The sequence below is a fragment of the Rhinopithecus bieti genome, unplaced genomic scaffold, assembly GCF_001698545.2.
Source record: "Rhinopithecus bieti isolate Rb0 unplaced genomic scaffold, ASM169854v2 scaffold_7884, whole genome shotgun sequence".
Taxonomy (NCBI): Eukaryota; Metazoa; Chordata; class Mammalia; order Primates; family Cercopithecidae; genus Rhinopithecus; species Rhinopithecus bieti.
The window spans coordinates 932,095-957,156 of NW_016806331.1; the positions used below are offsets into that span (position 1 = coordinate 932,095).

Here is a 25,062-nt window from a genome sequence, read left to right on the forward strand (position 1 = left end):
AATAGAAGAATCTTTCAGAACACCAGGTCATTTTTTTAAAAAACACAAAGTCACATGAAACAAAGCACACTTTTTTACATATATGAAAGGAAGCATTCACAGGATTTTCCATACTCAATAATGAATAAGTACCCCAAGACCTGTGTTTACTTCTGTGAATCTTTATTGCGTGATATTTAATTCAAGTCCAAGTGAGCCTGGGTGGTCCTGCAAAGAATATTCACACAGAGATACATTATAGTACTTATGCTATTAATACATTGGCTTTATTAGCCTTATCACTGACTTAATTTTTGAAAGAAAAAAAAAACTCAAACTAAATCAATAACCTGAGTATTATTTCCCAAACTGATGACATTTTCATTTGGGTTTTAATTCAGCAAATTCTCCTCCTCAAAAGAGAAGAATGCTGTCACTTCCCCAGACAACCTGCAGGTGACTTTGGAAATGCTGCTAAATGTCACCGTGCCTTATTTTCTCCTGTTTATGCAAGGGGTCACTGCCCAGGTAATGACTGTGAGGGGCTGGCAATACAGCATAAGAAAGACACTCCAAATTCCGTTAACCAAGGTTTTCTGCAAGCACCCGTCAGTATCACAGACTCCAGTACTTTAATCATTGTTAAAGTATTTTAAAATAGAAAAGACACGCCATGAGGAAAGTGCATCCAGACGATTGCACTGGGCTGCCGGTTATAACAGGACCTGGGCGCCCCGGGGGTCGCAGGTGAAATCCTCCAGGCCCATCTCCCTAGGCAAAGAAGAGCCTGCAACCCAGCTTGCGCTCCCCTTCCAAGGCGTCCCCGGGACCTCTGGTCCTCAGGGCTGGGCTGAGCCCTGGGCTGCTCAGGACCAAAGCTGAGCTGTTTTTCTTTCAAACTAAAATATGAACTCTCTCTGCTGGAGAGAGAGACAGAAAGAAGGACAGCGAAAAAGACACACAGACAGAGCCAGAGTGACATAGGGGCAAGCAGACAGGGAGACAGGGGTGGCGAAGCAGGGTACCAGGCAGCTCCGCTCCTCAGTAAAAGCCCTCTGCATCTGGGAAGTGGGAGATGTCGCTGGATCTGGGTCCTTGGACCCACACAGGGCTGGCAAAAAAAGCAGCAAATCGCTACTATTACTGCTCTGAGCAAAGAAACCAGGGAAAGGCCAGTTCGGGGAAAACAGGCCCTGTCCATTTGACGTGAAGCCCCAGGAAGGGATTCAGCCCAGCACAGGCAGGACTGCTGGGGACCTGGCTTCTCTCTCTCTCTCTCGTTCCTTAAATTTTTATTTGAGAATTTTGAAGAAAGGGACCCGGAAAGCTATTTTGCTGTACTAGAGGGGCCGTGGGCCTTCCCAGCGCGGAGGAAGTAGGGCGGTCAGGCCGGGTGGGGCTGGGTGCGGTGGCTCTGCAGAACCTTTAGTCATGGAACTGAAGCCGCGGGTCCCGTGCGCAGACACTGCGCAGGGCGCTGCTACCGAGTCACATGCATGCGAGGGCCTGCTCCTTGGCGTTCTGCCTTCCTTGATGGATTGTTAGTAAAACGTCCCCTAGAACGGCCGGAGCCAGGGCCCTTAGACAGGGGCGCGAAGAACCCGCTCTCTGCTGTCCTCGGGTTTCCCAACGCGGTGGTCGCGGCCCGCGGGCCCCACCTCGCGGCCCGCCTGGCCTGCCGGAGGAGCGGCGGAGGCCGAGCACTCCCCGGCCCCGGGTTCAACTTCAATAAAAGGGCCCAGCCCGCCCTTGATCACGCAGCTTGCCTGACAGCCCGGTTCAGGCCCAGGCCTAATTGAGCCCGGGTCACCTGGGAATAGGTTCAAAGGCATCCAAGCCGTAAACCACCTCCAGGCCCAGAGCCAGAGCGGCCTGGCGAACAAAGAGCCCCCGAACCACTTCAAACGCGCTCACGCTCGGCGTCCAGATGGCCCGGGGGCCGGGGTCCATGGTGTCGCTCACCGAGGCCGGGCCCCACACTCCAGCCACCCTGCACCCTCCTGCTCGGAGCTGCCCGCTGGCGCCCAGCGCAGCGGAGGCCGGGCCCGGGACAGCCTCGTGCAACTCCTGGAGCGCCCTCCGTCCTCCGCTGACCCGCGAAGCTAAGGCGGAGCGCAGAGGCTGGGGCAGGACAAGGCGGGCCGGCAGGCGCCCCAACCCGCGCCCAGCAACCCCGGGCAGAGCCAGGCAGGCGGGCGCGGCGGGCACCGGGCGCTCCCGCAGAGGCTCGCTGTGGCGTTGTTTTAAAGGAGTTAGAAGAAGGTTCGGGAAAGGCATCGGGCCGGAGCTCCCCAACAAGCCCGGGTGAGAAATGGTCCCCGACATGCACGCTAACCCGAAGGGTGGCATCTCCACGGATCTTGGCGGCATGTCCTTGGGCACGGGCGTCTCCAGGGATCACTGACTGTCCTTACACTGGCGGTCGGGGCACCGAGACCGCTGCCCGTGCAGCTCCCCAGACCCCAGGCCTAAGCTTGCGGGCCGCGGTGCAGACTAGCTGTGCGCCCGGGGGCCGCCAAGACCCACACAGGTCGAGGAGGCTTCTGGCTGTGTCCTTATCTTCGGGGAGCGCATCTGGGGCTGGACTCGCCTCTCGAGCCCCTCACGCCGAGAGAGAGACCCCCCCAAAGCCCAGTGGGGGCCGATCTCTACGTTAAGGCGCAGACAAAGCCAGGCTTGGCCAGGCCTAGGGCTCGGGGCGGCCGGAGAGTGTCCTGCGTTCGGGGTGGGGGCGCGGGCGGCGGGCGAGGACCCGGCCCCCGGGATGCCCTCCGAGGCAGGGGCCGAAGGGGAGGCAAAACTGAAAGTGCCGCGCCGGGGGGCGGGGGCGGCCGGCGAAGGCCCCAGAACTTGTCCTGCCCCCGGCCACCGCGGCCAATCAGCGCGCCGCCCTAGCTCCTGACAACTATTTAGCAACCCAGCCCGGCTAGAGTTTCCAAAAAAGTTAGAATAACTTCCTCTCCCGGAGACCTCGGTTTTTGCACAAGCCGGCCTTGAAATCAGAGCCTTTCCAGCAACTCCGAGAGCGTGTACTCGGCGACCGCCGGCTTGGCCAGCGGCGCGCGCTCGGCGCCCCGGCGCCCCAGCCCCACGCGCGCCGGGCGGGCGCCATGGAGGAGGGCTCCAGCTCGCCCGTGTCCCCCGTGGACAGCCTGGGCACCAGCGAGGAGGAGCTCGAGCGGCAGCCCAAGCGCTTCGGCCGGAAGCGGCGCTACAGCAAGAAGTCGAGCGAAGATGGCAGCCCGACCCCGGGCAAGCGCGGCAAGAAGGGCAGCCCCAGTGCGCAGTCCTTCGAGGAGCTGCAGAGCCAGCGCATCCTGGCCAACGTGCGCGAGCGCCAGCGCACCCAGTCCCTCAACGAGGCCTTCGCGGCGCTGCGCAAGATCATCCCCACGCTGCCCTCTGACAAGCTGAGCAAGATCCAGACGCTCAAGCTGGCCGCCAGGTACATAGACTTCCTCTACCAGGTCCTGCAGAGCGACGAGATGGACAATAAGATGACCAGCTGCAGCTACGTGGCCCACGAGCGCCTCAGCTACGCCTTCTCCGTGTGGCGCATGGAGGGCGCGTGGTCCATGTCCGCCTCCCACTAGCGCCGCGCCACCCACCTCCGGACCGGCGCGCCAGGGTAGGTGCTGCGCGCGGGACGGGCGCCCTCCGCTGCGGGGGGCGGGCGGCAGGGGCGCAGGGGCGCTGGGGCCTGCGCGTGTCTCCTCGGGAAGGCCCCGCGGGCCGCGGTGGTGTGGATGCCGTGCGCTTTTCCTCTTAGCAACGAAGGCGGGCAGGAGGGACGCTCCCAGTCCCAGGGACACCCCTGAGTGCAAACTTCCATGCGAGGGTGTCAGTTGGGAACCGGCGGACCGGTGACTTCCCCGGCGCGGTCCGAAGATACTTAGACAAATGTTCGCATTTTTCATTCTCCGTGGTGTGAGGGTGTCGGTGGTTGGCGGTGGAAGGGACGGGCATCGGAGAAACCTACCGGGGACTGGGAGATGGGGACTGGCTGCCCTTTGCGTCCGCCGCAGCGCAGGCCGCCCGTGAAGCTGCCCGAGCCGGTGGTGTCGGGCTAATGGCTTCGCTCTCTTCCGGGGCATGGGTAGAGCGCGTTCGTCGGGCGGACACTCAGATCTCCCCAGCTGCTGGCGCCTGGGGTCCCCTGGCCGACCCAGTAGGCATAGAGGTGCGGGCCTGCGGCTCCAGGGTTTGCCTGGGGCGGGCGAGAGGAAACTGCCCTGCGCTTCGGGGCCGGAGCAGCCGCAGGGCCGGGAGTGCCCGAGAAGGGCCCTGGGCCGAGGGCGCAGAGCCTGGAGCGCTGAAGCAGGGGGGTCGGACGCAGCCGCGCGGAGCCCCAAGGCGCCGGCAGGCAGGTGGAGCCGACCTAGGAGTTGGGAGCCCTGAGTCCCAACCTTGACCCTGGAGTGCCCGGGAGGGGCCCCGCCCGCGCCGCGTCCTGGGGTCCAACCCCGCAGGGGTGGGCGAGGGGTCCAGGCTGGGACACAGGTCTGGGGGTCAGGGAGGCGGTGCGCGCCGGGCCCTCCCTGCACGAGGAGGAGGCTTGGGGGACACAGCGGCCAGGAGCACTCGAAGTTGTGGTTTCCTCTGGAAGAGCGATTAGGACGTCCTGCACCGGGTCCTTTTCACCAGACACCTTTCAAGTCCCTTTAGACAGGCTCGAGCCACAGAGGCGCCGTCCTTTCCCAGAGGCTCCGTGAGCAGGCGAGCCCCTCTCTCATCCGCCATCCTGGGCCATGGAGGGGCACAGGGTTCTTTTTGCCGGGGCCGCGTTAAAAATCCTTCCTCCTTAGTATGTTTTAGTTCCTCGCACATCTTGTGATGTTTTTTATGAAAGTCTCTACTTCACACAGAAGGAATTTAGATTAATCAAGAGCACCCGGCCGCCTATTCTCCCAAACATATCTATTTCTTTTTTTATGTGGTACTATAATATCTGCGAATGTTGTTGCCGAGGCCACGAAAAGCTGATCTAGCACAGGTGGGTTTTATTTCATTTTTTCAACTTTTATTTCGATGTCACTGAAAATTCTTTCGATGAGGAGAGCCTCCTGAGATAATAATGATAACTGTATAGTTTTTAAGAAGAATTTTCAGCAGAAAATAACTTGTGGGAATCTTCTCCTGTCTTTGTCAAAAACATATGGAAAGTGTCTCAAATCACATATTTCTCTAGGAAAGTTTGGATTGGCTGAGTACTAAACACTACAGTGGGGTAATACATTAATTCTGGTTTTCGCTGCCTAAATAATGAGCTTCCATTAGTTGCTTCCATTTATGCTTTACCTCATTTATGGTTTATAGCACATCTGAAATAAGAACAAACAGATGAGGAATGTCATCTTTTTAAAAACACACACACTGAGCCATGTTTAAGGAAAATGTCACTGTAATTATCGTTAAGACTGCCCTCCAGAAAATTACTGAAAACAAATACCAGTAGATATGATGCTGCTAAAATTTAGTAGGAACATTTAAAATTCATTTAAAAATAATCGCATTCCTCAAAACTTAGAGAATCAGCCATAGGTAACCATTAAAGATTATAGAAAAATAAAATGCAACACATGCCATAAATAAATAAAAACAGTGCTAAGAGCTTATTTGGAAAAAAAAATTCCTTAAAAATATAATCGATAATTACACAGGTAGTGGGAGAGCCGATGATCTATAAGGAGCCTATTTATTTTTATTTTTATGTACTGGACTATAACTGAGTAGTTCAAACAAGCTAGTTTCTTTAAGTAGATACTCGAAAAGGAGAGAAAAGAAATATGGAAAAATTTTATCCATGAATGATTCTGGACACGCCTTGTTTTTATCTATCAGGCACGTTAGGCAAACATCTTGTCATTCTTTTTGTTTTTAACTCATTATTCCCTGTCAGATCAATACAATTATAATTCGTTTGATTCCTGAAAATGTTGCTAAACAGCATTTGTTTTTATTTGTAGCATTTCTAAGAAACATTAATTATATGCATCAGTAAAGAATCTCTAGACATTTCAGTACATTGTAAGTGATTTTAATGTTTGATGTGGGATGTTTTCACGTATGTGAAGAAATTGTGTCGAGACTAACAGCAGCACAAAGCCTAAGTTGTCCTTTGAAAGGAAGAGAAACACAAGAGATGGTGGAGTGCGGCTGGTGCTGATATCTATCCTGCCTTTCTTCTTTGGCCTGGTATTTAAAAGCACAATTAGACAATAAATCAGGTGTCTTTGGCCAGTCAGTTGGATTCATCTCATGGAAAAATCTCAAAAGGATTTTTTTAGTATTCTCATTAAATGCCTGAGCCTTTGGAGCAGGGTCCCGGCCACCTGGCTTGGAGGATGGGGGAAGGTGACCATTAGTTTATCAGAAGTTTGTCCTCTTCCCTGCTGTGTGGTTAAAGAAAACATCTTCTCTAACTTCTGCAAAGTGTGCACAGATTTGCAATAGGTTACCTTACTCAACAAACTTTTTTTTTTCTGAGAACTTTTAGCTCCTTTGAAGAAATTGCATGGCCCCTTCACCATCTAATATACGTTAGCCTTTTCCTCCCTCCTGAAAATTTACTTCTCAAAGGTGTTTGTTAACTGCTGTATTCGGGATGCTAGAAAATCAGTTCTTCGTGGAGAAGAACAGAAATGCAGAATCCCAACGGAGCTTTTGCTTGCTTAGAAGTAGAATGAAAGGCTGAGCTCCCTGGAATATAAGCAATGTTTGGTTACAAAATACTTATCAATGAGATCTGATGTAGGGATTTGACCTGTTCGTGTGGGTCTTGTCCCCTTAAGTATCAGCAGTCCTTTCGGCCTTGCATCAGGGAAGTCTTACTACTCATCTTGCTGGAGAGGGACTTCCTCAGACTTCAGTGTCTGAGGCCATTTGAGATAGAATACTTCACTGAGGTTTCCTGAAACTCATTTTCAGACAGATCTCGAGCGGAACCATGTTCTTGTCATCCTTGCTTCACTCTGTTCTGGGTAGACAGCACAGATGCCGGATTCCTTTTGCCTGGCAAAAAAATAAAAATTTAAAAATTAAAAAAAAAAACCACACACATAAAGTAAACTCTTTCTGAGCAGAGCACTATAACTCATAACTTTAGTTTAAATCTGGGCTTTAAAAAAAAACAAATATTTTAATAAGCCAATTTTAAAGGCTGAACTTTTATGACAGTTTTTAAGCTTAGTATTTATATTAATCTATTCTCACTGGTGTCTTTAAAAACCCTGTGAATGCTGGGATGTCTGTTTATGTTTGTGTCTTTTCCTGGGAAAGGATAAATGTGCTGCAAAAGCAAACCAAATACAGAGCTCTCCGCTAGCAGAGAGTTCACAAATGAGGCAATAACATTCAAAGAAGAGATGAATAAGTTACTGTAGCCAAGGAAAGGAAAACCATAAAGGAGAAACAGAATCTAATAGATTCTGTTTTCAAAAGTAAAGCCAAGATGAAACACTACAAACAGAAACTGATTAAAAAGATATTCCACATGGTCACCTGAGTCTACACATGATAAAATTGCACAGCACTAAACACACACACACACACACACACACACACACACACACACACACAGGAGTGCATGTAAAACTGGTGAAATCTGAATAAGGTCTGGGGATGATATTGATGCCAGTTTCCTTATTATGATAATTGTACTGTAGTTTTGCAAGATGTCATCATTGGGAGAAAGGAGTGAATATATGAGAATCTCTGTATAATATTTCTTGCAACCTCCTGTGAATCTATAATTATCTGAAAATTAAAATAAAAAAGATATTCCACAAAAATATTAAATCTATATACTTAGATAAGCAAATTATCTAAGAAATTACTACTAAGCTTTATCTCAGAGCAATAAACTAAAAATGTGACTTGAGCAAAACTCCACATTTTTTTTCTGATGCCATTTGAGAATCTCAATATATTTCCAATATATAACTCTTTCTGAGCAGAGCACTATAACTCATAACTTTAGTTTAAATCTGTGGTTCCTTATAAGTCTTAAATAAAGAGTAGTATCCCAGAAATATGAAAGGTAAAATACCAATTATAATAGCAATACATTTATTCCTATACTAATAAAGAAAATATTTTATAAAACATTTTGGGAAGTATCTACCTTAAACTGATACCTGTGTTATATTTGCTTTTTAAGATACTAATTTTATATTAACTTTCATTAAGTATACACATGCAATTCTAAAGCCAATGATTTATAAAAATTATTCATCAAGAAGTATAGAGATTGGAGTTTTAGTATTTGGAGGCAAACACAGTGAAAGGGACAGGATATAGCAGAGGAGTGGGGCGGGGGGGAGAGAGAGACTTAAACTCTAAGCCCTGTTATAGTTATTTTTAATCAATAATTGTTTTAGAAACCTATTTTGTGTTTTTGTTTGGTAGTAACCCGTTGAGTGAGATTGAGTGATATTAAACTACACCTTACCTGATGCCGATTTGGAAATGAGGGCGGTAGCATTAACAAGGTGAATTTTAAGCTGTTGTAAACTGAGGCACAGTGGGATTTCTCTTCAGTGATTATTAATGGTTGTCACTTCAAAAGGAGACTTGGATCTGAAATTGGAAAAGCCAGCACATAACTTGATTCCAACATGAGGGAAATTTTTTAGTGTTTAGTTAAAAATAGAGTCATTTTGAACCCAAACGGTATCTGACATGCTGCAGATATCTGGGCTATTTCATCCACAACTGCGGTGTTTAGAATAACATGATGATCCTGTGATTATGAGGATGTGAGAGCATGATGGCACGAGCTGAGTGCAGTGTCTGCTGGGGCTGTCCCTCACTGAGCAGTTTTCTATCATAATATTGTTTTCCTCTGTTATTTGGCCAGGGAAAGATTTAGATGACCCAGCTTCTCTCGAAGCCTCATGTAGAACTATAGTTTTACTTCTCAGATCCTAAGAGCAATGCCTTTAAACTTAGACATATCTCTCTTTCCTTTAGTTCAGAATTTCCCTTCACTGAAATGAAAGACAGGGTTGAACTCAGAAGAGCTTTCGGTTATCAAATTCGATTATCCTGGAAAATACTCCTGACTTTTTAGTTCACATTCTGTCTTAAAAAAATAGCCATCAGCATCTTCAGGGAGGAAATGGTAAATTGTGTTATGTGGTCTGGCATTAGATTCCTATTTCTCACTGTCTAATTTGATGGGCAGTTCACCTCTGTGTTTCTGGATGTGCAGGTCTGGTGTGTGACTGACAGGAAAGATCTGGGCAAACTCCTTGATTTGTATTAACCCTTCGAGCTTGACTAAACATCAGACCCCACCCTGTGGCTGAGGTTTGTGGTGTGGTCACAGGCAGAGCCTTTCCGGAGCACCAGGCAGAGCAGTTCCCCCCAGGAGGGGCTATGGCAGCTTTTTAGCCTTTTGCTGTGAGAGGGGAAGGTTAGAGACCGTTTTGCCATCTTCCCCGTGGAGAAAAAATGGAAACTTTCGTCGTTACTACTGTTTTTCTATTGCTTTCCAGACAAAATGCCACCCTAGCATTTCTGTTAAATCTCTGTAAGTAAATGCCCCTGCTGAAGGGTGGAGAAATTTTGGCCTGCTTCCGAGGCAGGGGCTCCATGAGAGACAGCTTGGAGCATGAACAACCTCCTAAAAGAAAGCACAGGCCAGTCATGTACAATCTCGGGCTCTGCTGCCACGGTGGCTTTCTTTGTCTGTTCTACGTTGAATTAGCATTCTGTATGTGAAAATGCAAGCAGGCAGCGTTTTCTTTTAATCACGAGATCTGGAAGTACCGTTTCCTTTCCTTCGTCTCTGCTCTTTGAGTGGTTCGTGTGGCCTGTGCGCAGAGGGCTCAGAGTCGCAAGCCGGCTGCCTGCGTGGACTCCCTGGACCTGTCACTTGTCCTTTACTTCCACAGCTCAGATTTTTAGCTCGGCGGAAGAGTGCGCAGGCGTGGCGTGAGCTGGCCTGCAGGGCTGGCAAAACCCGTACCGACTGGATCCCTTCCGGAACGTTTGTGTGAACTTTAAATCTCAGTCTCAAGGAGATTGTTTTGTCTTGATACGTAACAGAATGAGGCAGTTATCATTTCTTTGGGAGAGGCCTAAAATACTGCAAATTGGAAGGGAAGGGAAAGGAAGGAGGAGAAGGCATACTCTTCTTCCTCCGACTGGTCATCAACACATCTCTGCTCACATCATTGACACTAATGGGCGAACAACTCTTCATTGAGGATTAATTTTCCTGAAATCAAATAATCCCAGATTGCCTACTACATGTATACTGGTTTCTAACTATTCAAAATCTTCAGCATATGCCCAGCCGCCTGGCTTTCCTCTCTTCCACGATAATCTGCATATGTAGATGGGAAGCTAGGAGAGAAAAATGTGATCACTTCTCATTCTGTTTTCTGTCTGGTGAACATTTCTTCTCCAGCAAGTCTTTCCTACTGCTTCCCCCAAATCAGCATATACTCTTATACATTCTTTAGTTGAAACAGCATCTTTTAAAAAATGATTAGCTGAAGTCCACTTGAGGTTTCACTTTATAAAAAAGTAACAGAGGAAGAACGAGAAGCCCACCATCAGGTCCCGTGATAGCTCACACGTGGAAATACAGACTGTAAATACAGAATGGCCAAGGACCCTCTGAGCCACGCGCATCTAGGGGCTCCTGAAGCCTGGTGCGGCCCATCGATGTGTGCTCAGCACCGCTGCCTCAGTGCGTGCTTGGCGACTCCTCTCCTTTGTGGGCTCACGTTACTATTTTCTAAAAATATTGTTTCACTGATACCAGAACAGAAGTGCCCCAAACAGATATCTGTACCCTAAGAATCCCAAGGTGCCCTGTTTTTGTTGATTTCTCTCATGCAGGCAGCGTTTTCTTTTAATCACGAGATCTAGAAGTACCGTTTCCTTTCCTTCATCTCTGCTCTTTGAGTGGTTCAGTGTGTGCTTCAGTGATCCCCAAACTCTGTGGGGGCCGTGCGGTGGCTGTGGCAGAGGGGGTGCATCCAGGACTGGCGTTTTATCGCCCCCGAGGTAGGGCCAGGAGAGAGCTTATCTTGAGGTCCCGTCTTGTGTGACTGCGAAGGTGTTAATAGGCAGGGTCCAGGTGGCCCATGCGAGCCAGCAGCATTGAAGGGGTAGAATTAACTGAAGGGCATTTTACTGGGTGTTAAATTATTGCTAATTCCAAAACTTTCTTTCGGACTATATTTTTCTGAGAGTAGGATTTTCTTCTAATTAAACCACAAGCAAAAGATAAGCACCGTTGCTCAACTCTCTGCTCGTTTCCATGTTGCTGTATGTTATCTCCTTTCTTGTTTTACTGCAGTTCGCAAGTGAATAAGATCATGTAATTTCAGTGTGGAACAACGTAATTTCCATGTGTGTCCCCAGCAACCTTGTGTACATTAATCTATCATTTATAATTTGTAACATGGAAACTTTTTTTTTTTTCATGAAGGACAAAGTAAAAGGGAAGATTGGGTTTTGAACAGGTCAAGTGATATATAAAGAATTTCACAAGGGATCAGGGCTGCAGAAGGGACTCAGGTCCCTTGAGAGCAGGTCCCGTTCTGTATTTATCTCTAGGCTTGTGTCAGGGCTGTGTGCCTCTCTCTGCTGCTGACCACGGGAGACCCAGCACCTCTTCCTCAGTGTCCCTCAGAGACCTAGAAGACAGCGATTTTTTCAGAAAAACCACCCTTCCTGCCATTCTCAGAAAAACAACACTGTAAAAATCCAGCAGGGTCCCTCCACACTGCCGCAATGGTGCCACGAGGGAGGCCGCCAAGGCATAGTGACTTGAAAAGGCCCGCAGGTGCCTTCCCCTCCTGTTTGGTCCCAGGCATCAACACTGCCCAGCAAGGGGCATCAAAGAAGCCCCAGAGGGGGCTCTGCCTCTGAGGGGCCTGTGACAACTGCAGGTGATTCAGTTGTCGGAGAAAGCAGAGGCCCCCAGAGGAAGGTGGTCAGGGGGCCATCTATTGTGTCTGGGGTCAAGGACCGCTGGAGGGAGCTTGGGTTGGCCTGGGACTGTTTAGGGGAGGAGCGCCATGGGCATGGTGCTCCTGCATGACGGGAGGGCCATCCCATGACAGAGGAGGAGAGCAAGAGGAAGGACGCTGCTGGCTGTTTGCAAGTAACCGTCCCACCAGCCTGGCACTTCCCTGGTCCCTGAGGCTGGATGGGCCTTGGAGCCCGTCTTCGCTGAGGCCCAAGTCACCCATCAGGTCATGTTGATAAATGTCTGAGCATGAGCCCAACACGGCTCAGTATTTGCCAAGGTTAAGGAAAGGAAGTGGTAACTCAGCACTGATTTCCTCCCCCTGGATTTAATAGTGATAGATCTAAACCTGCAGTCAGATACCACTTTAAAAGCCTCGGCTCCTCTAAAGACAGCTTCCAAGAGAAGATTATGCCAGGCCGCCGCTGAGGTTTGCAGATGAAGCAGAACCAGCCCTGTCTTTGCTGAGAGAAGCCAAACGACCATCTTGTCTGTCTCTTAAAGCATCCTTCTGCTTGAATGGCAGAGCTCTTTGAACAGAGATAAAATATTGCATTGAGGCTGGGCAAAGTGGCTCATGTCTGTAATTCCAGCATTTTGGGAGGCCAAGGTGGGCAGATTCCCTGAGATCAGGAGTTCGAGACCAGCCTGGCCAACATAGTGAAATCCTATCTCTATTAAAAATACAAAAATCAGCCAGGTGTGGTGGCACACGGCTGTAATCCCAGCTACTCAAGAGGCTGAAGCAGGAGAATCACTTGAACCCAGAAGGCAGAGGTTGCAGTGAGTCGAGATCGTGCCACTGCACTACAGCCTGAGCGACAACGTGAGATTTCGTCTCAAAACAAACAAACAAACAAACAAACAAACAAACAAACAAACAGCAAACAAACACCATACATTGGGCACTTGACAGGCTTTATCCTCCTGGCTGGTTCCTCCACAGCCAACTGGCCTGGGCGTTCTCTGTACCAGGCTCTTGGACAATCAGCTTGTGTTGTACCATTTCCTGAAAGTTGCAAATATTGTTCAATGTTAATTACATAATTTCACTTTTTCTAACCAGAAAGAGGAAAAGGGGAAGTGGGGAGACAGAAAGTGAAGCTGGTGTGCATTTCTGGCTCCCTGGGCACACCCACTGGGCTTTCTCCTACTTGGTTCATCACAATGTGAAACCATAATTAACTAATTCTTAGAACTTTTAAATGCTTGTGACTATACATGATCGGTGTGACTCTCTACAACAGATTTTGCAATTAATTTAAGTCGCTGTTTCTGGAATAAATCATATGTGACTCTTCCCTTTAGTAAGCTTTTTTGAGGTGGTATTTTTCTAATTTGGGAAATTTTAATTAGGCTATTGACCTTGCGAGAGGCAAGCTAGCTCCTCAAGTGACTCTCTTGGGCAGAACCCATTGTCTTGTGTCTGGGGGATCCACGGTCCAGAATAAGACTTAACTGAAGTTAAGCGTGGCATGTAGCACACTTCTCTGCTCTCAGCCTTGCAATTTCTGAGGCAAGTAATGGCCTCCCTTGGCCTCAGTTTCCCCGTCTGTAAAATAATGGACTAAGTTTCTGATAACCCTCTGGCTACTAGAATTCTAAGAGCCAATACAACCCTGCAATTCCGCTGCTAGGTGTATACCCCAAAACATTGAAAACAGGTGTTCAAACAAAAATTTGTACATGAGTGTTCATAGCAACTTTATTCACAATAGTCAAAGGATGGAAACAACAAGGTGTGCATGAACTGAGGGTCAGTAAAACGTAGCCCACCCATACAATGGAATCTAATTCAGCCATAAAAACATATGAGGCTGGGCACAGTGGCTCACGCTTGTAATCCCAGCACTTTGGGAGGCCGAGGCAGGCAGATCACCTGAGGTCAGGAGTTCGAGACCAGCCTGGCCAACACGGTGAAACCTCATCTCTACTAAAAATACAAAAATTAGCTGGGCATGGTGGTGGGCGCCTATAATCCCAGCTGCTAGGGAGGCTGAGTCAGGAGAATTGCTTGAACCCGGGAGGCAGAGGTTGAAATGAGCCAAGATTGCGCCACTGCACTCCAGCCTGGGCAACAAGAGCAACACTCTGTCTCAAAAAAAAAAAAAAAAAAAAAAGTATAGTATGTGCTACAGCATGAATGAACCTTGAAGACATAATGCTAAGCTCAGGAAGCCAGACGACTACATATTGTGATATTTGGGGTTTCATTTATATGAAATGTCCCAAATAAGCAAATCCTTACAGGCAGAAAGGAGACTGGAGGTTTCCAGGGTTTCATGGGAGGAGATATCGGGGGTGAGTCCTGAACAGGTGTGGAGTTTCTGTGTGGAGTAATACGAAATGCTCTGGAACTAGATAGTGATGATGCTTTCACAGCAAGGTATATGTGCTTAATTCCACTATACTTTAAAAGCTCAAATAATAAATTTTATGTTACATGTATCTTACTACCATCATACTTCCCAGACCATGTGCATCTCTGGTAACTGAGGTGCTTAGTTGGTGGTGGAGGGGCGAAGGGGCTAAGCGTTCACCCATCCCTCACTTTTCGGAGACGTTATCCAGTTTATCCTCCTGCTTCAGCGCTTATCTGACTATTCTAGTTGTGCCTAAGAGCATTTTCCTTTCGACATCTAGTTCCTAATGTGTTTATTCACACACACACACACACACACACACACACACACACACACACACATGCACGCACAGTGCATCAAACAATTCTGAGGCACACTGTTTCTTTTGCCTGCCCTCCACTTTTTGTGGCATGTCGATTACACCTCTTGAAGCCTCTCCACAGTAGACTGAGTTCTCACACTCTGGGGGCCAGAGGTGGAGAGGGATTGACTCTAAGCCTCCATGCCGCTCGCAGTCAGCCCCTAGATGAGAGCCAGGAGCATTTGCCATATCTGTAGTGGGGGTGTCTGGTACCTGACAGGAAGATGCACAAGGGTGACCCGTGAGTGCGCACCACTCGCCTCCATCAGCAGGCTGTCCACAGCCCAGGGCTCGTCTGCCTGCTCGGTGGACCACTTCAGGCTGGTTCTGGGCTCAGAGGCCCTCAAGGAATTGGTGCCACCTCCAGAGTCATGCGATTCCTGCTCTTCATGTGTGCAGATGCTGCTCCCAGAAGACAGGGAGACACCGGGAGACACAGAGAGGGTGGCACTAAATCGTTCAGCACCAGTTGTGTGTTTTTCTTTGGTTGCTCATTTTTCTTTTCTTCCTCCCTGATCTGTGCACCCTTTATGTGGTCCTCAGCCACCTATGTTTGAGACGCTGTCAAAACTGCCCAGAGCTGCTCTGAGCGCTCCCTCAGCTATGACCCCATCCTGTTTCTTTTTAAGACATCATCACCTTTGTGGCATTATTCAGTCTGATTTTGAGACACTATAGAAGCCGCAAAGATGGTGTTGGGCTCCAGGATTGTTTGAATTTTCAGAATCCAGACTGAGGGCTCAGGAGAACTTGGAGCAAATCCCAAAGGATCGCACCAAGGGTCGAGTTGCCAAAAGCAGACAAAAACTGTTCTGGGCCAGGCATGGTGGCTCACGCCTGTAATCCCAGCACTTTGGGAGGCCAAGACGGGTGGATCACCTGAGGTCAGGAGTTCGAAACCAGCCTGGCCAACATGGCGAAACCCTGGTTCTACTAAAAATACAAAAATCAGCTGGGCGAGGTGGTGGGCACCTGTAATCCCAGCTACTCGGGAGGCTGAGGCAGGGGAATTGCTTGAACCTGAGAGGCAGAGGTTGCAGTGAGCCGAGATCGCACCACTGCACTCCAGCCTGGGCAACAGAGTGAGACTTCATCTCAAAACAAACAGACAAAACAAACAAAAACTGTTCCGTGTGATGCTGCTGTTCCCCCATTCCCAGTCCTATTGCTGAGCAAAGAGAAAGCCACCAGGGAGGAGGCACAAAGGGAAAGAGATTCCCAAAAGCCGTGGAGAGCGAGGACTCCAGATGGAGATGTGAGGACTGGACTCTGGGGCCCTGGCCGCTTGCTTAGTTAAGTTGTGCAGTCGGCTTGATAGGAACATGGGTCATCCTCAAGCCAGACACATCTTGGTCTCATGGCCCCCATCAGTCACTGCCGCAGGGGTTCTTCCCGCAGCTGCCGGGGCGCGGAGCCCAGCTGCTTTGATTCATTAGCACGTTATTCACATTTGTAGCACAGCACACTTGCTCTTCCTGGGGGAAGCTCTGCTCTTCTTTCTGGCCACTTCTGCTTCGTAGTAACTACATCGGAGGCTCGACAATGTCCAGTCCGTGCTCTGTATGCTTGGGAGGACCCTGGAGCCAGCGCCCAGTGAGTTAGGGTCACTAGAAACTGTACCTCCATCATTGATTTTCCAACTGACCTTCAGAGACACCATCTGGATGCTCTGAGCCAAGTTGTCACCCTTAGGCTTCTGGGACACAGTGTCCCTCTCTTATCCCCTCCACTCCTCCTCCCAGTCCTTCTCACTATCCCTGAAGGCCAGACCTTGGTGTCAGAGAATGCACTGAGTCAGCATCCCTTTTAGCACACCTGCCACCACCTGACTAACAGCAAAGACAGGCTTCCTGGTGAATCCCGATACAACCGTCCCGCTTATCCATGGTTTCGCTTTTCGAAGTTTCAGTTACACACAGTCAAACACAGTCCAAACTTATTAAATGGAAAATTCCAGAACAAAAATTGATAAATTTTAAATTGCACACCATTCTGATAAGTTTTAAATTGCACACCATTCTGAGTATCTTGATGAAATCTTGAGCTGTCCGGCTCCGTCCCACCCGCCTCTCAGTCATCAGATAGAAAAAACATATAGTATATATAGGGTTCAGTACCATCCTTGAGATCGAGCGTCCACTGGGGGTCTTGGTGTGTATCCCTGTGGATGAAGGGGCCTACTATAATTTCATCCCACTGAGGTGCCATGGCCCAAGCCAGCAGGGACAGTCGTTCACAGCTGTGGACGGAACACCCCAGCCACGCTGTGGACGGAACACAGCGGGACATCAGGCCAGTGTCTTAGAGGCGGCAGCGGCGAGCATCCAGTGAGCTGAAGTGGTGTTTACTGATGCAGGCCCTTCCTACGATCTGCTTCCAAACGCCGACCATTCCAAGTCCAGCAATCATAAATAAAATAGCAAAAGAATAACTGACCAAATTAAAATCTAAACTTCTGTATAGCAAATAACTACGACAATCAAAAATTTTTAAAGAACCAGGAAGAAAATATTTACAATCTATTTTGCAATGGGTTAATGTTCTTAGTAGAACAAAAGGCCTTTAAAAAATTTAAAAAGACAATTACCCAGTAGGAAATATGGGCAAAAAATATAAATTCGTAAAAGGAGAAATTCAGTTGGCCAATAAACACATGAAGGGTTGAATTTCAACAATAATCCAAGGAATTTGAAATAAAACAGAAGGATACTATTTTTATTAAATTGGAAAAAAATACATAATTATCATCCCCAGTATTGAGGAAGGTGGGGGAACCAGGCCATCCTATTTGCCAGAGGGAAGAAAAACTGCACAACCTTTCTAAAGGAATTTCCATAGTTAGGTAAGAAAAGATCTAGGACTGGAAATACCCTTTGCATGAACAATTCCACTTCTAGGAATTATCTTAAGTGAATCTAGCAACAAAGAAATTCGTATCAGCTTCATTAAGATTGGTGAAAAACTTAAAATGTCCTGGGAAATAGGTGGGATAAACTCTGCTTGGTGCATATGCTGGAACACTATACAGTCAGCAAGTGTGTGTTTTAGTGGATGTTTAATAAAGTGACGGCCATGATGGCAGGATGGAGCAGTTCATACGATCTCAGGCTGGAAAATCAAAGTGTGTGTGTGCATGTATGGGTGTGTTTGTCTAGAGAGAAAGCGTCAAGAACGAACGTCTCTGGACCAAAAGTTGATGACAGAGCTTCCTTTCCTTCGTTTTTTTTTTTTTTTTTTTTAAATTTCTAGATTTTCCACAAATGCCCTGTATCACTTCGGCAATTTGAGAACACAAATCCAGAGGTGCCCACTGCTTTGTAAAGATAGTGTGGCAGGCACATGCTGACCGACCCTCCCTCCAGAGAAGGGCAGCTATTCCCAGTCCCATCATAAGGCGATGCGGTGAAAACACAGCTGCCGCCCACATAGGAATGTCCTCACCGGAACCCCCACTCGGTGTTATGACTTAGGTTCTTGCTAAAGTGATATAAAAGAGTGGCCTTCAAAATATATTTTTGTATCTTCTCCAGTCTACATTAAAGATGCCCGTCCATCGTTTTCACAAGAGGCCTTTCACGTTAGGATAATTTGGAAGGATGCATCCGGAATGTGCCAGCGCGGCCCCCCTGTGGAGCTGGCGGCCTCCTTTGGCAGTGAGGGCTATGCGGTCTCAGCTCTTCCGGCTCGCCTTTACCCGCTGGGCAGTTCCTGAATGGTGCTTCGTGATGAGACCGGCATTCATCCCCACGCTGTTAGATGTCAGCATCCTCATTTCTTCTTTCGTTTTTTCACTCCTCTCTACGTATTTGGGGATATCTGTTGTTAGTCATAAACCACTTTGGCTTTGGGGAAACAAGTGGGAAAAAACCACAATGACCTCCTTAGCTGTTCCCCGAACCCAAGTTGAGAAGAGGTGCTTGGACCCCGACTCACTCAGTGGAGCTAGAAAAAGCCCTTTCTTAGCTACTGGAGACACTTTATTCACTTTTACCAGGATCAAAATGAAAACCACGCGTCCCCCTGGCCTTGTATGATGAATGACAAATGTGTGGGACTGAGGAGAGGTCGGCCGTAGAGTGGGTCTACCCCCTGTCCCCGGGGCATCCCTGTGTGCCAGCTTCTCCAGAACCTACAGGGAGGAAGCACCAGGCCGCACCTCCCCGGAGGCTGGAGACCAACCAGGCACAGAATCTCTCGTTTCCTTTCAGATTCTTCGCCATAATCTAATTTTTGTAAGCCTGTCTTCCTTTATGCCCTGGGCTACATTTGACGCATATTTCTGGCAAATTCTGGGACCACCCTTGCCAGATGACCAAATCCTTTTCGGAGAGATGACTGAAATATTTGTAAGTTTCCATCAGCATTGGGGGAAGGGGCTGGAGGTGAGGGGGGACCTCTCGGGCTGTGCTGTGGTGTCCTCTCTTCTCCGTATTACACCCCCAGCACGCGACTGTGAGCGGCGATCGGGGCCTGATCCTCAGTTCGAAGACACAGATGTTCACTGCTGTAAAGACATAAAGAAACCAAGAGGTTAACGGCCAGGGTTAGTCCCCACCGCGGGCCTCCTGCATGAATCAGAGCCGACTGGGAGCAGGAGTGACTCAGAGCCACGGCTTTTTGTCTTCTGGCTGTGCAAATAAACAGAGCAGGAAGGTTTGAATGGCCAGGCCTGGAGCAGAGAGCAGGGTTGGAGGCGGCTCCCAGTTCCAAGGCTTGCCCCACCCGGCCCCCAGGCCAGGTCAGCCTGGGGAGGGGAGAACTAAGGGCACGAGGCAGCCCACCCAACCCGGCCAAGACCAGCAAGACAGGGGCCCAGAGGCTTGTACCCCCCAAGGTACGGGGGGAAAAGGAGGTGGGAGGGTGCGGGGCCTTAGCTTGCTCTGTGGGGACACTGCCCTGGGGTCCACCCTGCCCTGGGGTCCACTTGGTATAGGCACCCACCAGGCCTGCACCCTGCGCCTTGGAAACACCCATGGGGCTGTCCCCTTCTCTGAGCATCTGTGAGGGGTTTTCCTCTCCTTAGGGCCCCCTGGAAAGTTCAGAGTGCAGGGTGTGTAGCCGGGCCAGGCCTGGAGATCCTCCAGGAGCAGAGATCTCCGGAAGGCCTGCAGGGGGTACCCGGAGGATGCGTCTGCTCCGAGGCTTGGTGGGCCCGGCCACCCGCGGGGCCTCTGCTCTCCCCTGCAAACGATGGCAAAGCCACGCTACGTCACTCCGCTCGTGGAAAATCCACAGCAAGCATATGCCAGCACTGGGCAAGCAAAATTATTTTCATCCTCAGAATGGCCCAGTGAGCTGGGTGCTTTCACCCCCATTTCACAGGGGGGGAACTGAAGGTCCTATGTCACTCCTCAGCTGAGGGCACAGACAGAGCAGTGGACAGAGCCAGGAAGCAAACCCAGCCAGTCCAGTTGTCTAAAAAATGAAATTTTTCCCTCCATGCCGAGTGTGGCCCTGTCCTACTGAGTCGGGTCATTACGTCAGGGCTCTCTGCTTCAAACGATGGTGCACGGGGACCTCCCCATGCAGCAGGGAGTGGATCCAGCCGGGCACCTGTCGGTGTTCCTACAGCCCTGCAGTCTGTTCTCAGGTGCTCCTGAGTCGGGAGCAAGGCCTGAGGCACTCGTGTCAGGTTTCCCTGTGGGAGGTCGGGTAGCTTCAGCCTGGGCACAGGAGCCTCCAGGTCCAGAAGTGAGCAGATCAAACCCCTGCCCTGCACGCGTCACCCCCTGGCGTCTCCTGGCTCTGGGTGGCCCAGCCACATGCCTGCAGGTTGAGTCTGAATTTGCAGGTCCAGGGCCAGCTGTGCCATCTGCTCTTTTGAAGCTTTTTTTTTTTTTTTTTGCTGTGGCATTAGACAGGCATCCCCTAACCCAGAGGACCCTCACTACCACTGCTCAAAGATCCCTTTTCATACGTGGCGTCAGTGAACACGCCAGTTTAGATGCTCTCTGTAGGTAGGGAGCGATCCCCACGGTCTGTGCCATGTCACCCTGTGTGGTGGAAATGCCATTTGCCGTGATGAACCCTTTCCAGTCACTCCACTGTGCAGTGCCTGGCCAGGGCCGGCTCGGCCCTTCTTCCTGGTCCCAACTCCTGGGATCTGCTGTCCCCTCTTCAGGCCCTTCTTTGTATGGTTAGCCTGGGGTGCCTTTCCCAGTCACTGACCTGACTCCATCTCTTAACCTGTTAATGGAATAGCGTGAACGACGCACCCCACACTGCATCTGGCATTACCCAGGCCCACTGAATGTAGGTACCTTTTCCCCCATTTCACCTGCTGCCAGTGGGATGGCCAGGCCTGCCAGGCACTGCCCAGGTTCCCCATGGCATGGGCCCTGCCTGCTCTTCTGTGAGCTGCCTCTGAGCCCTGGGCACCCTCCATGGTGAGCTCCCCAGGCCAAGAGCGTGTCTGTCCTTTTCACCCTGTACCCGGCACTTGGAGCAGTTGCCAGTAAGAACCTGGAGCAAACCCACCTGCTTGTCCTTAAAGCGTGGCGCCTTCGGCGGTGTGTGGCGGCTCACACCTGTCATCCCAGCACTGTGGGAGGCCAAGGTGGGCAGATCATGAGGTCGGGAAATCAAGACCAGCCTGGCCAACACGGTGAAACCCCGTCTCTACTAAAAATAGAAAAATTAGCTGGGCACGGTTCTGCGTGCCCGTAATCCTACCTACTTGGTAGGCTGAGGCAGGAAAATTGCTTGAACAAGGGAGGCAGAGGTTGCAGTGAGCTGAGATCACGCCACTGTACTCCAGTCTGGGTGACAGAGCAAGACCACCATGGAAAAAAAAAAAAAAAGCATGGCGCCTTCATGTTCCATGCCTTCACGCTGCTCTCCTTCGGCTAGAATCTCCCCTATGCCCGCCAGGACTGCCTCCAGCATCCCCTCCTTGGGGAGCCTCTAACCACCCCTCCTGGTGGCATTTGTGATGACTCCTGAGGCCTCGTACATCCCCTAGAAGCCTGGTAACTGCGACGGTCTGTCTGCCTGTCACCCCGGGAGCACCTTCAGGACTGTGTCCTTGTCATGTGTCTAGATGCCTGGCTCAGCCCATGCCCTGCACAAGTGGGGGTCATGGAGGGAGCCTCTGTTTCCCCACCAAGTACACAAATAAACTACACTGTGTCTGATGCAAGCGCATGTTTTCTGTGCATCTGTGATTTACAATTCCCTGGCTACCTTCCTGGCAGAAGGCACCTGGCAGCCTGGGGGTCTTGTGTTTGCCCCAAATAGAGGAGCCAGCCTCTTGTTTGGAGGGCCTTTTCCATTCTAGAAGCCAGCAGCTGGAGGGAAGGAGGCTGGCTGTAACATTGGAAGGGCCACAACCCCCGAATTTCTTCTGCAGAGGAAAGGAGGTAGAGGTCGAGAAAGAGAGGGAGAGGGAGGCAGGGAGGGAGAGGGAGGCCACTGTACAGCCTAGCCTGGAGGCATCTCGGGGGAAAGTGATTCATCTGATCTGGGATGGAAGATTATTTTGGGGAGTAAAATGCCCTGCCTCCAACACACACACACACACACACACACACACACACACGCACTCCTCAGTAAAATGCCCAGTCCTCGCCAGGCTTTCTGTGGTGGCTCTGGGGGTAGGGGCATAATAAAGAAAAGTCCCAGCCAGTTCCCGGGGCGGTGTGGGCTGAGGAAGAGCTTGGGAGGAGAGAGCTGTGGCTGGGAACCCTTCAATAAACAGGAAAGAAAATTTTCCCCTCGGCACAGCCTGGCATGGAGGAGCTGTCAGCAAGCAGGCGTCCGAAGATTGAGATCACAGAGCGGTGGCCGAGGCCGGGGAACAGGCTGGATGCAAGGTGGATGCCGCATGGAACCCTTAGGTATTGAGTGCCCTGGAACTAGAAACTGAAAAGGCAGTCACATCCTCATCAGGAAGAAATTGACGGTGAGTTAGGAGGCCAGGAGGGAAGCAGCTGTGCCCAGAGCTGAGGGGCGCCCCTCGATGGCAGGAGGGGGAGAAGTGGGAGGCAAAGGCTGGGGATGGCCAGGTGGCCCTGGGACCAGCAGAAGGAGCAGGCAGGCTGAAGAAGGTGTTGGAGCAGAGACTGTGGTCAGCAGAAGGCATGAGAGGGGCCACCCATCTGCGTGGAGTGAGGCTTGGGAAACATGGAATGAAAGAAAGATAGAAAAAATGAATGCAGTATAATGGAAGTTCCAAGGAAAACTGTGGTTAGGAAGGTGACTGGCATTCCAGAATTACCTCCCTGACCAGTGCGATGACCCAAAAAGATGGCATCCCTCAGACATCAGCCCCGTGCCCTGGGTTCCCTCTGGGTGCACCTGCCCAGGTGGTCAGGCTTTCTGCATGTGGCTCCCAGGGGCTCTGCTGAGAAGCCCTTAGACATCGTCTAGTACAGCCCCTGGGCCCTCTCTGGGGTGCAGATGAGCTGGTGAGCTCCAGGCCTCAAACCCGACTCCCCCACTGCCAGGAGCCCCCCGCCCTCCAACCTGCTCTGGTAAGCGTTGGGCTTCTGTCCAGATGACCCAGCAAAGCAGGGTTTGGAAGAACAAAAAACAAAATCCAAGCCTGCCCACTTCAGACAGGGGCAGGGTGGAGCGTCTCAGTGGGGGACAGGTGACTGGCTAAGTCAGGCAGAGTCAGGGGGCATGGCCAGGTGGATCCCGGTCTCCTCCCATTCCACATCATTCTATGGGACCACAGGAAACCAAACTGGCCCTTCTAGAGACAGAGACACAAGATGGCTGTTTCCCACAGTGGACACCAAGCAGCCCTGGCTGTGACTGTGTCTGTGGGACAAGCTGTGTTCCGAGGTTGGTAACTCTCCGGGATCACCCGCCACCACCATGACCAGTATCCTCTGTTGCCCACACACCCAGGCATCGCTGGCCGGGGTGAGTATGGTGCCAGTGTGGGCTGATCCACAGGCATGGCAGGGCCGGGACACAAGCCCACGGCTCAGCAAGGCTGGAGGGACTGCTGCTTGCCAGCCGGTGCAGGGGCTTGTGTCCATTTGATTATCAGATGGTCCAGTGATGGGGGTGGCATCCACCTGCATTCTCTTGCATTTTCTAGAGGAAGGAAGTTCATCTCAGACGGGTCAGTTGGCATCAGTGGCTGGGCTGCGAGAGACAGTGTCATCCGCATCAGCATCAGGCAGCAGATGGCACGGGTAGGCGTGCAGGCAGCAAATGCTTGGCAGTTTAAGTGGTTTCCTTGCAAAGGACAAGGCTGGGGAGGATGCCACTGAGAGAAAGGCATCAACTCCTGCAAAGCCCGCTTCCGAAGTGAGCAACGTGGACTTGTTTGCACAGAATGGGAAATACGTCCAAGTGCGGCGAGGAGTACTTTAAAAAAGGGATTTCACAAGCAGTGCTGGCACAGGCCACTGCAGCTTGTTTACTGCCACGGAGATGGAATTTCATACTTTCAAAGGAACAATCTGGGATCTCTCAATAAATCTTCCAGGGCATAGGCAAGGAAAACAAAAATAGACAAATGGGACTATGTCGAACTTCAAAACTCCTGTGTATGGAAGAACACAATGGTGAAAAGACAATCTGTGGAATGGGAGAAAGTATGAGCAGATTATCCATGTGATAGGAGAGAACTATCCAGGAGAGATGCAGGACTCCTACGATTCAACAATAAAAATTAGATAGCCTGAATACAAGTAGGCAAAGGCCTTAAATAGACATTTCTACAAAGATGATATACAAATGGCCAGTAAGCACATGAAAAGATGCTTGACATCGCTACCCATCAGAGAAATGCAGATCCAACCAGAAAGAGGCCCCAGCTCACACCTATGAGGTTGCCTGCTCATGCCTGCAGTCCCAGCACTCTGGGAGGCTGAGGAGGGAGGATCGCTTGAGGCCAAGAGTTTGAGGCCAGTCTGGGCAACATAGTGAGATGCCATCTCTACAAAAATGAAAATAAAACAAATAGCAGGGTGTGGTGGCCCGTGCCTATAATCCTAGCTACTTGAGAGGCTGAGGCAGGGAGGATCACTCGAGGCCAGGAGATTGAGGTTACAGTGAGCTATGCACACCACTGCACTCCAGCCTGGGCAACACAGTGAGACCCTGTCTCAAAACAAACAAACACACAGAAAATACATGTTGGTGAGGATGTGGAGAAATTGGAACCATTGAGCACTGCGGGTGGGAACGTAAACCAGTGCCATAGAACACAGTATGGAGGGCCCTCAGAAACAAAATGCAGACCAAACTGTGATGTGTACACAGACGCACCACACACCCCACACACACCCCACACACAAACCACACACCCCACACACTCCACACACCCCCTCAACACCACACACTCCACACACACCCCATACACAAACCAGACACCCCACACACCCCCCACATACACCCCCCCCACACACCCC

The 25,062-nt window shown here is 50.3% G+C and overlaps 2 protein-coding genes across 2 annotated transcripts in view; one reads left to right on the forward strand and one right to left on the reverse strand.

Annotated features, from left to right (window-relative positions):
- Nucleotides 1-1,535: 1,535 nt before the first annotated feature.
- Nucleotides 1,536-3,091, reverse strand: LOC108531975 (uncharacterized). The gene is given in 9 exon segments (XM_017875656.1): nt 1,536-1,824; nt 1,826-1,917; nt 1,919-1,975; nt 1,977-2,156; nt 2,158-2,257; nt 2,259-2,314; nt 2,316-2,418; nt 2,632-2,779; nt 3,013-3,091. Coding segments are annotated over 9 exon segments (1,104 nt in total).
- Nucleotides 2,906-25,062, forward strand: part of TWIST2 (twist family bHLH transcription factor 2) — a 61,435-nt gene continuing 39,278 nt past the window's right edge. The window contains exon 1 of the mRNA XM_017875566.1: nt 2,906-3,607. Coding sequence (XP_017731055.1) covers nt 3,090-3,572 — 483 coding nt within the window. The 5' untranslated portion in view covers nt 2,906-3,089 and the 3' untranslated portion in view covers nt 3,573-3,607. The remainder of the gene's footprint in view (nt 3,608-25,062) is intronic.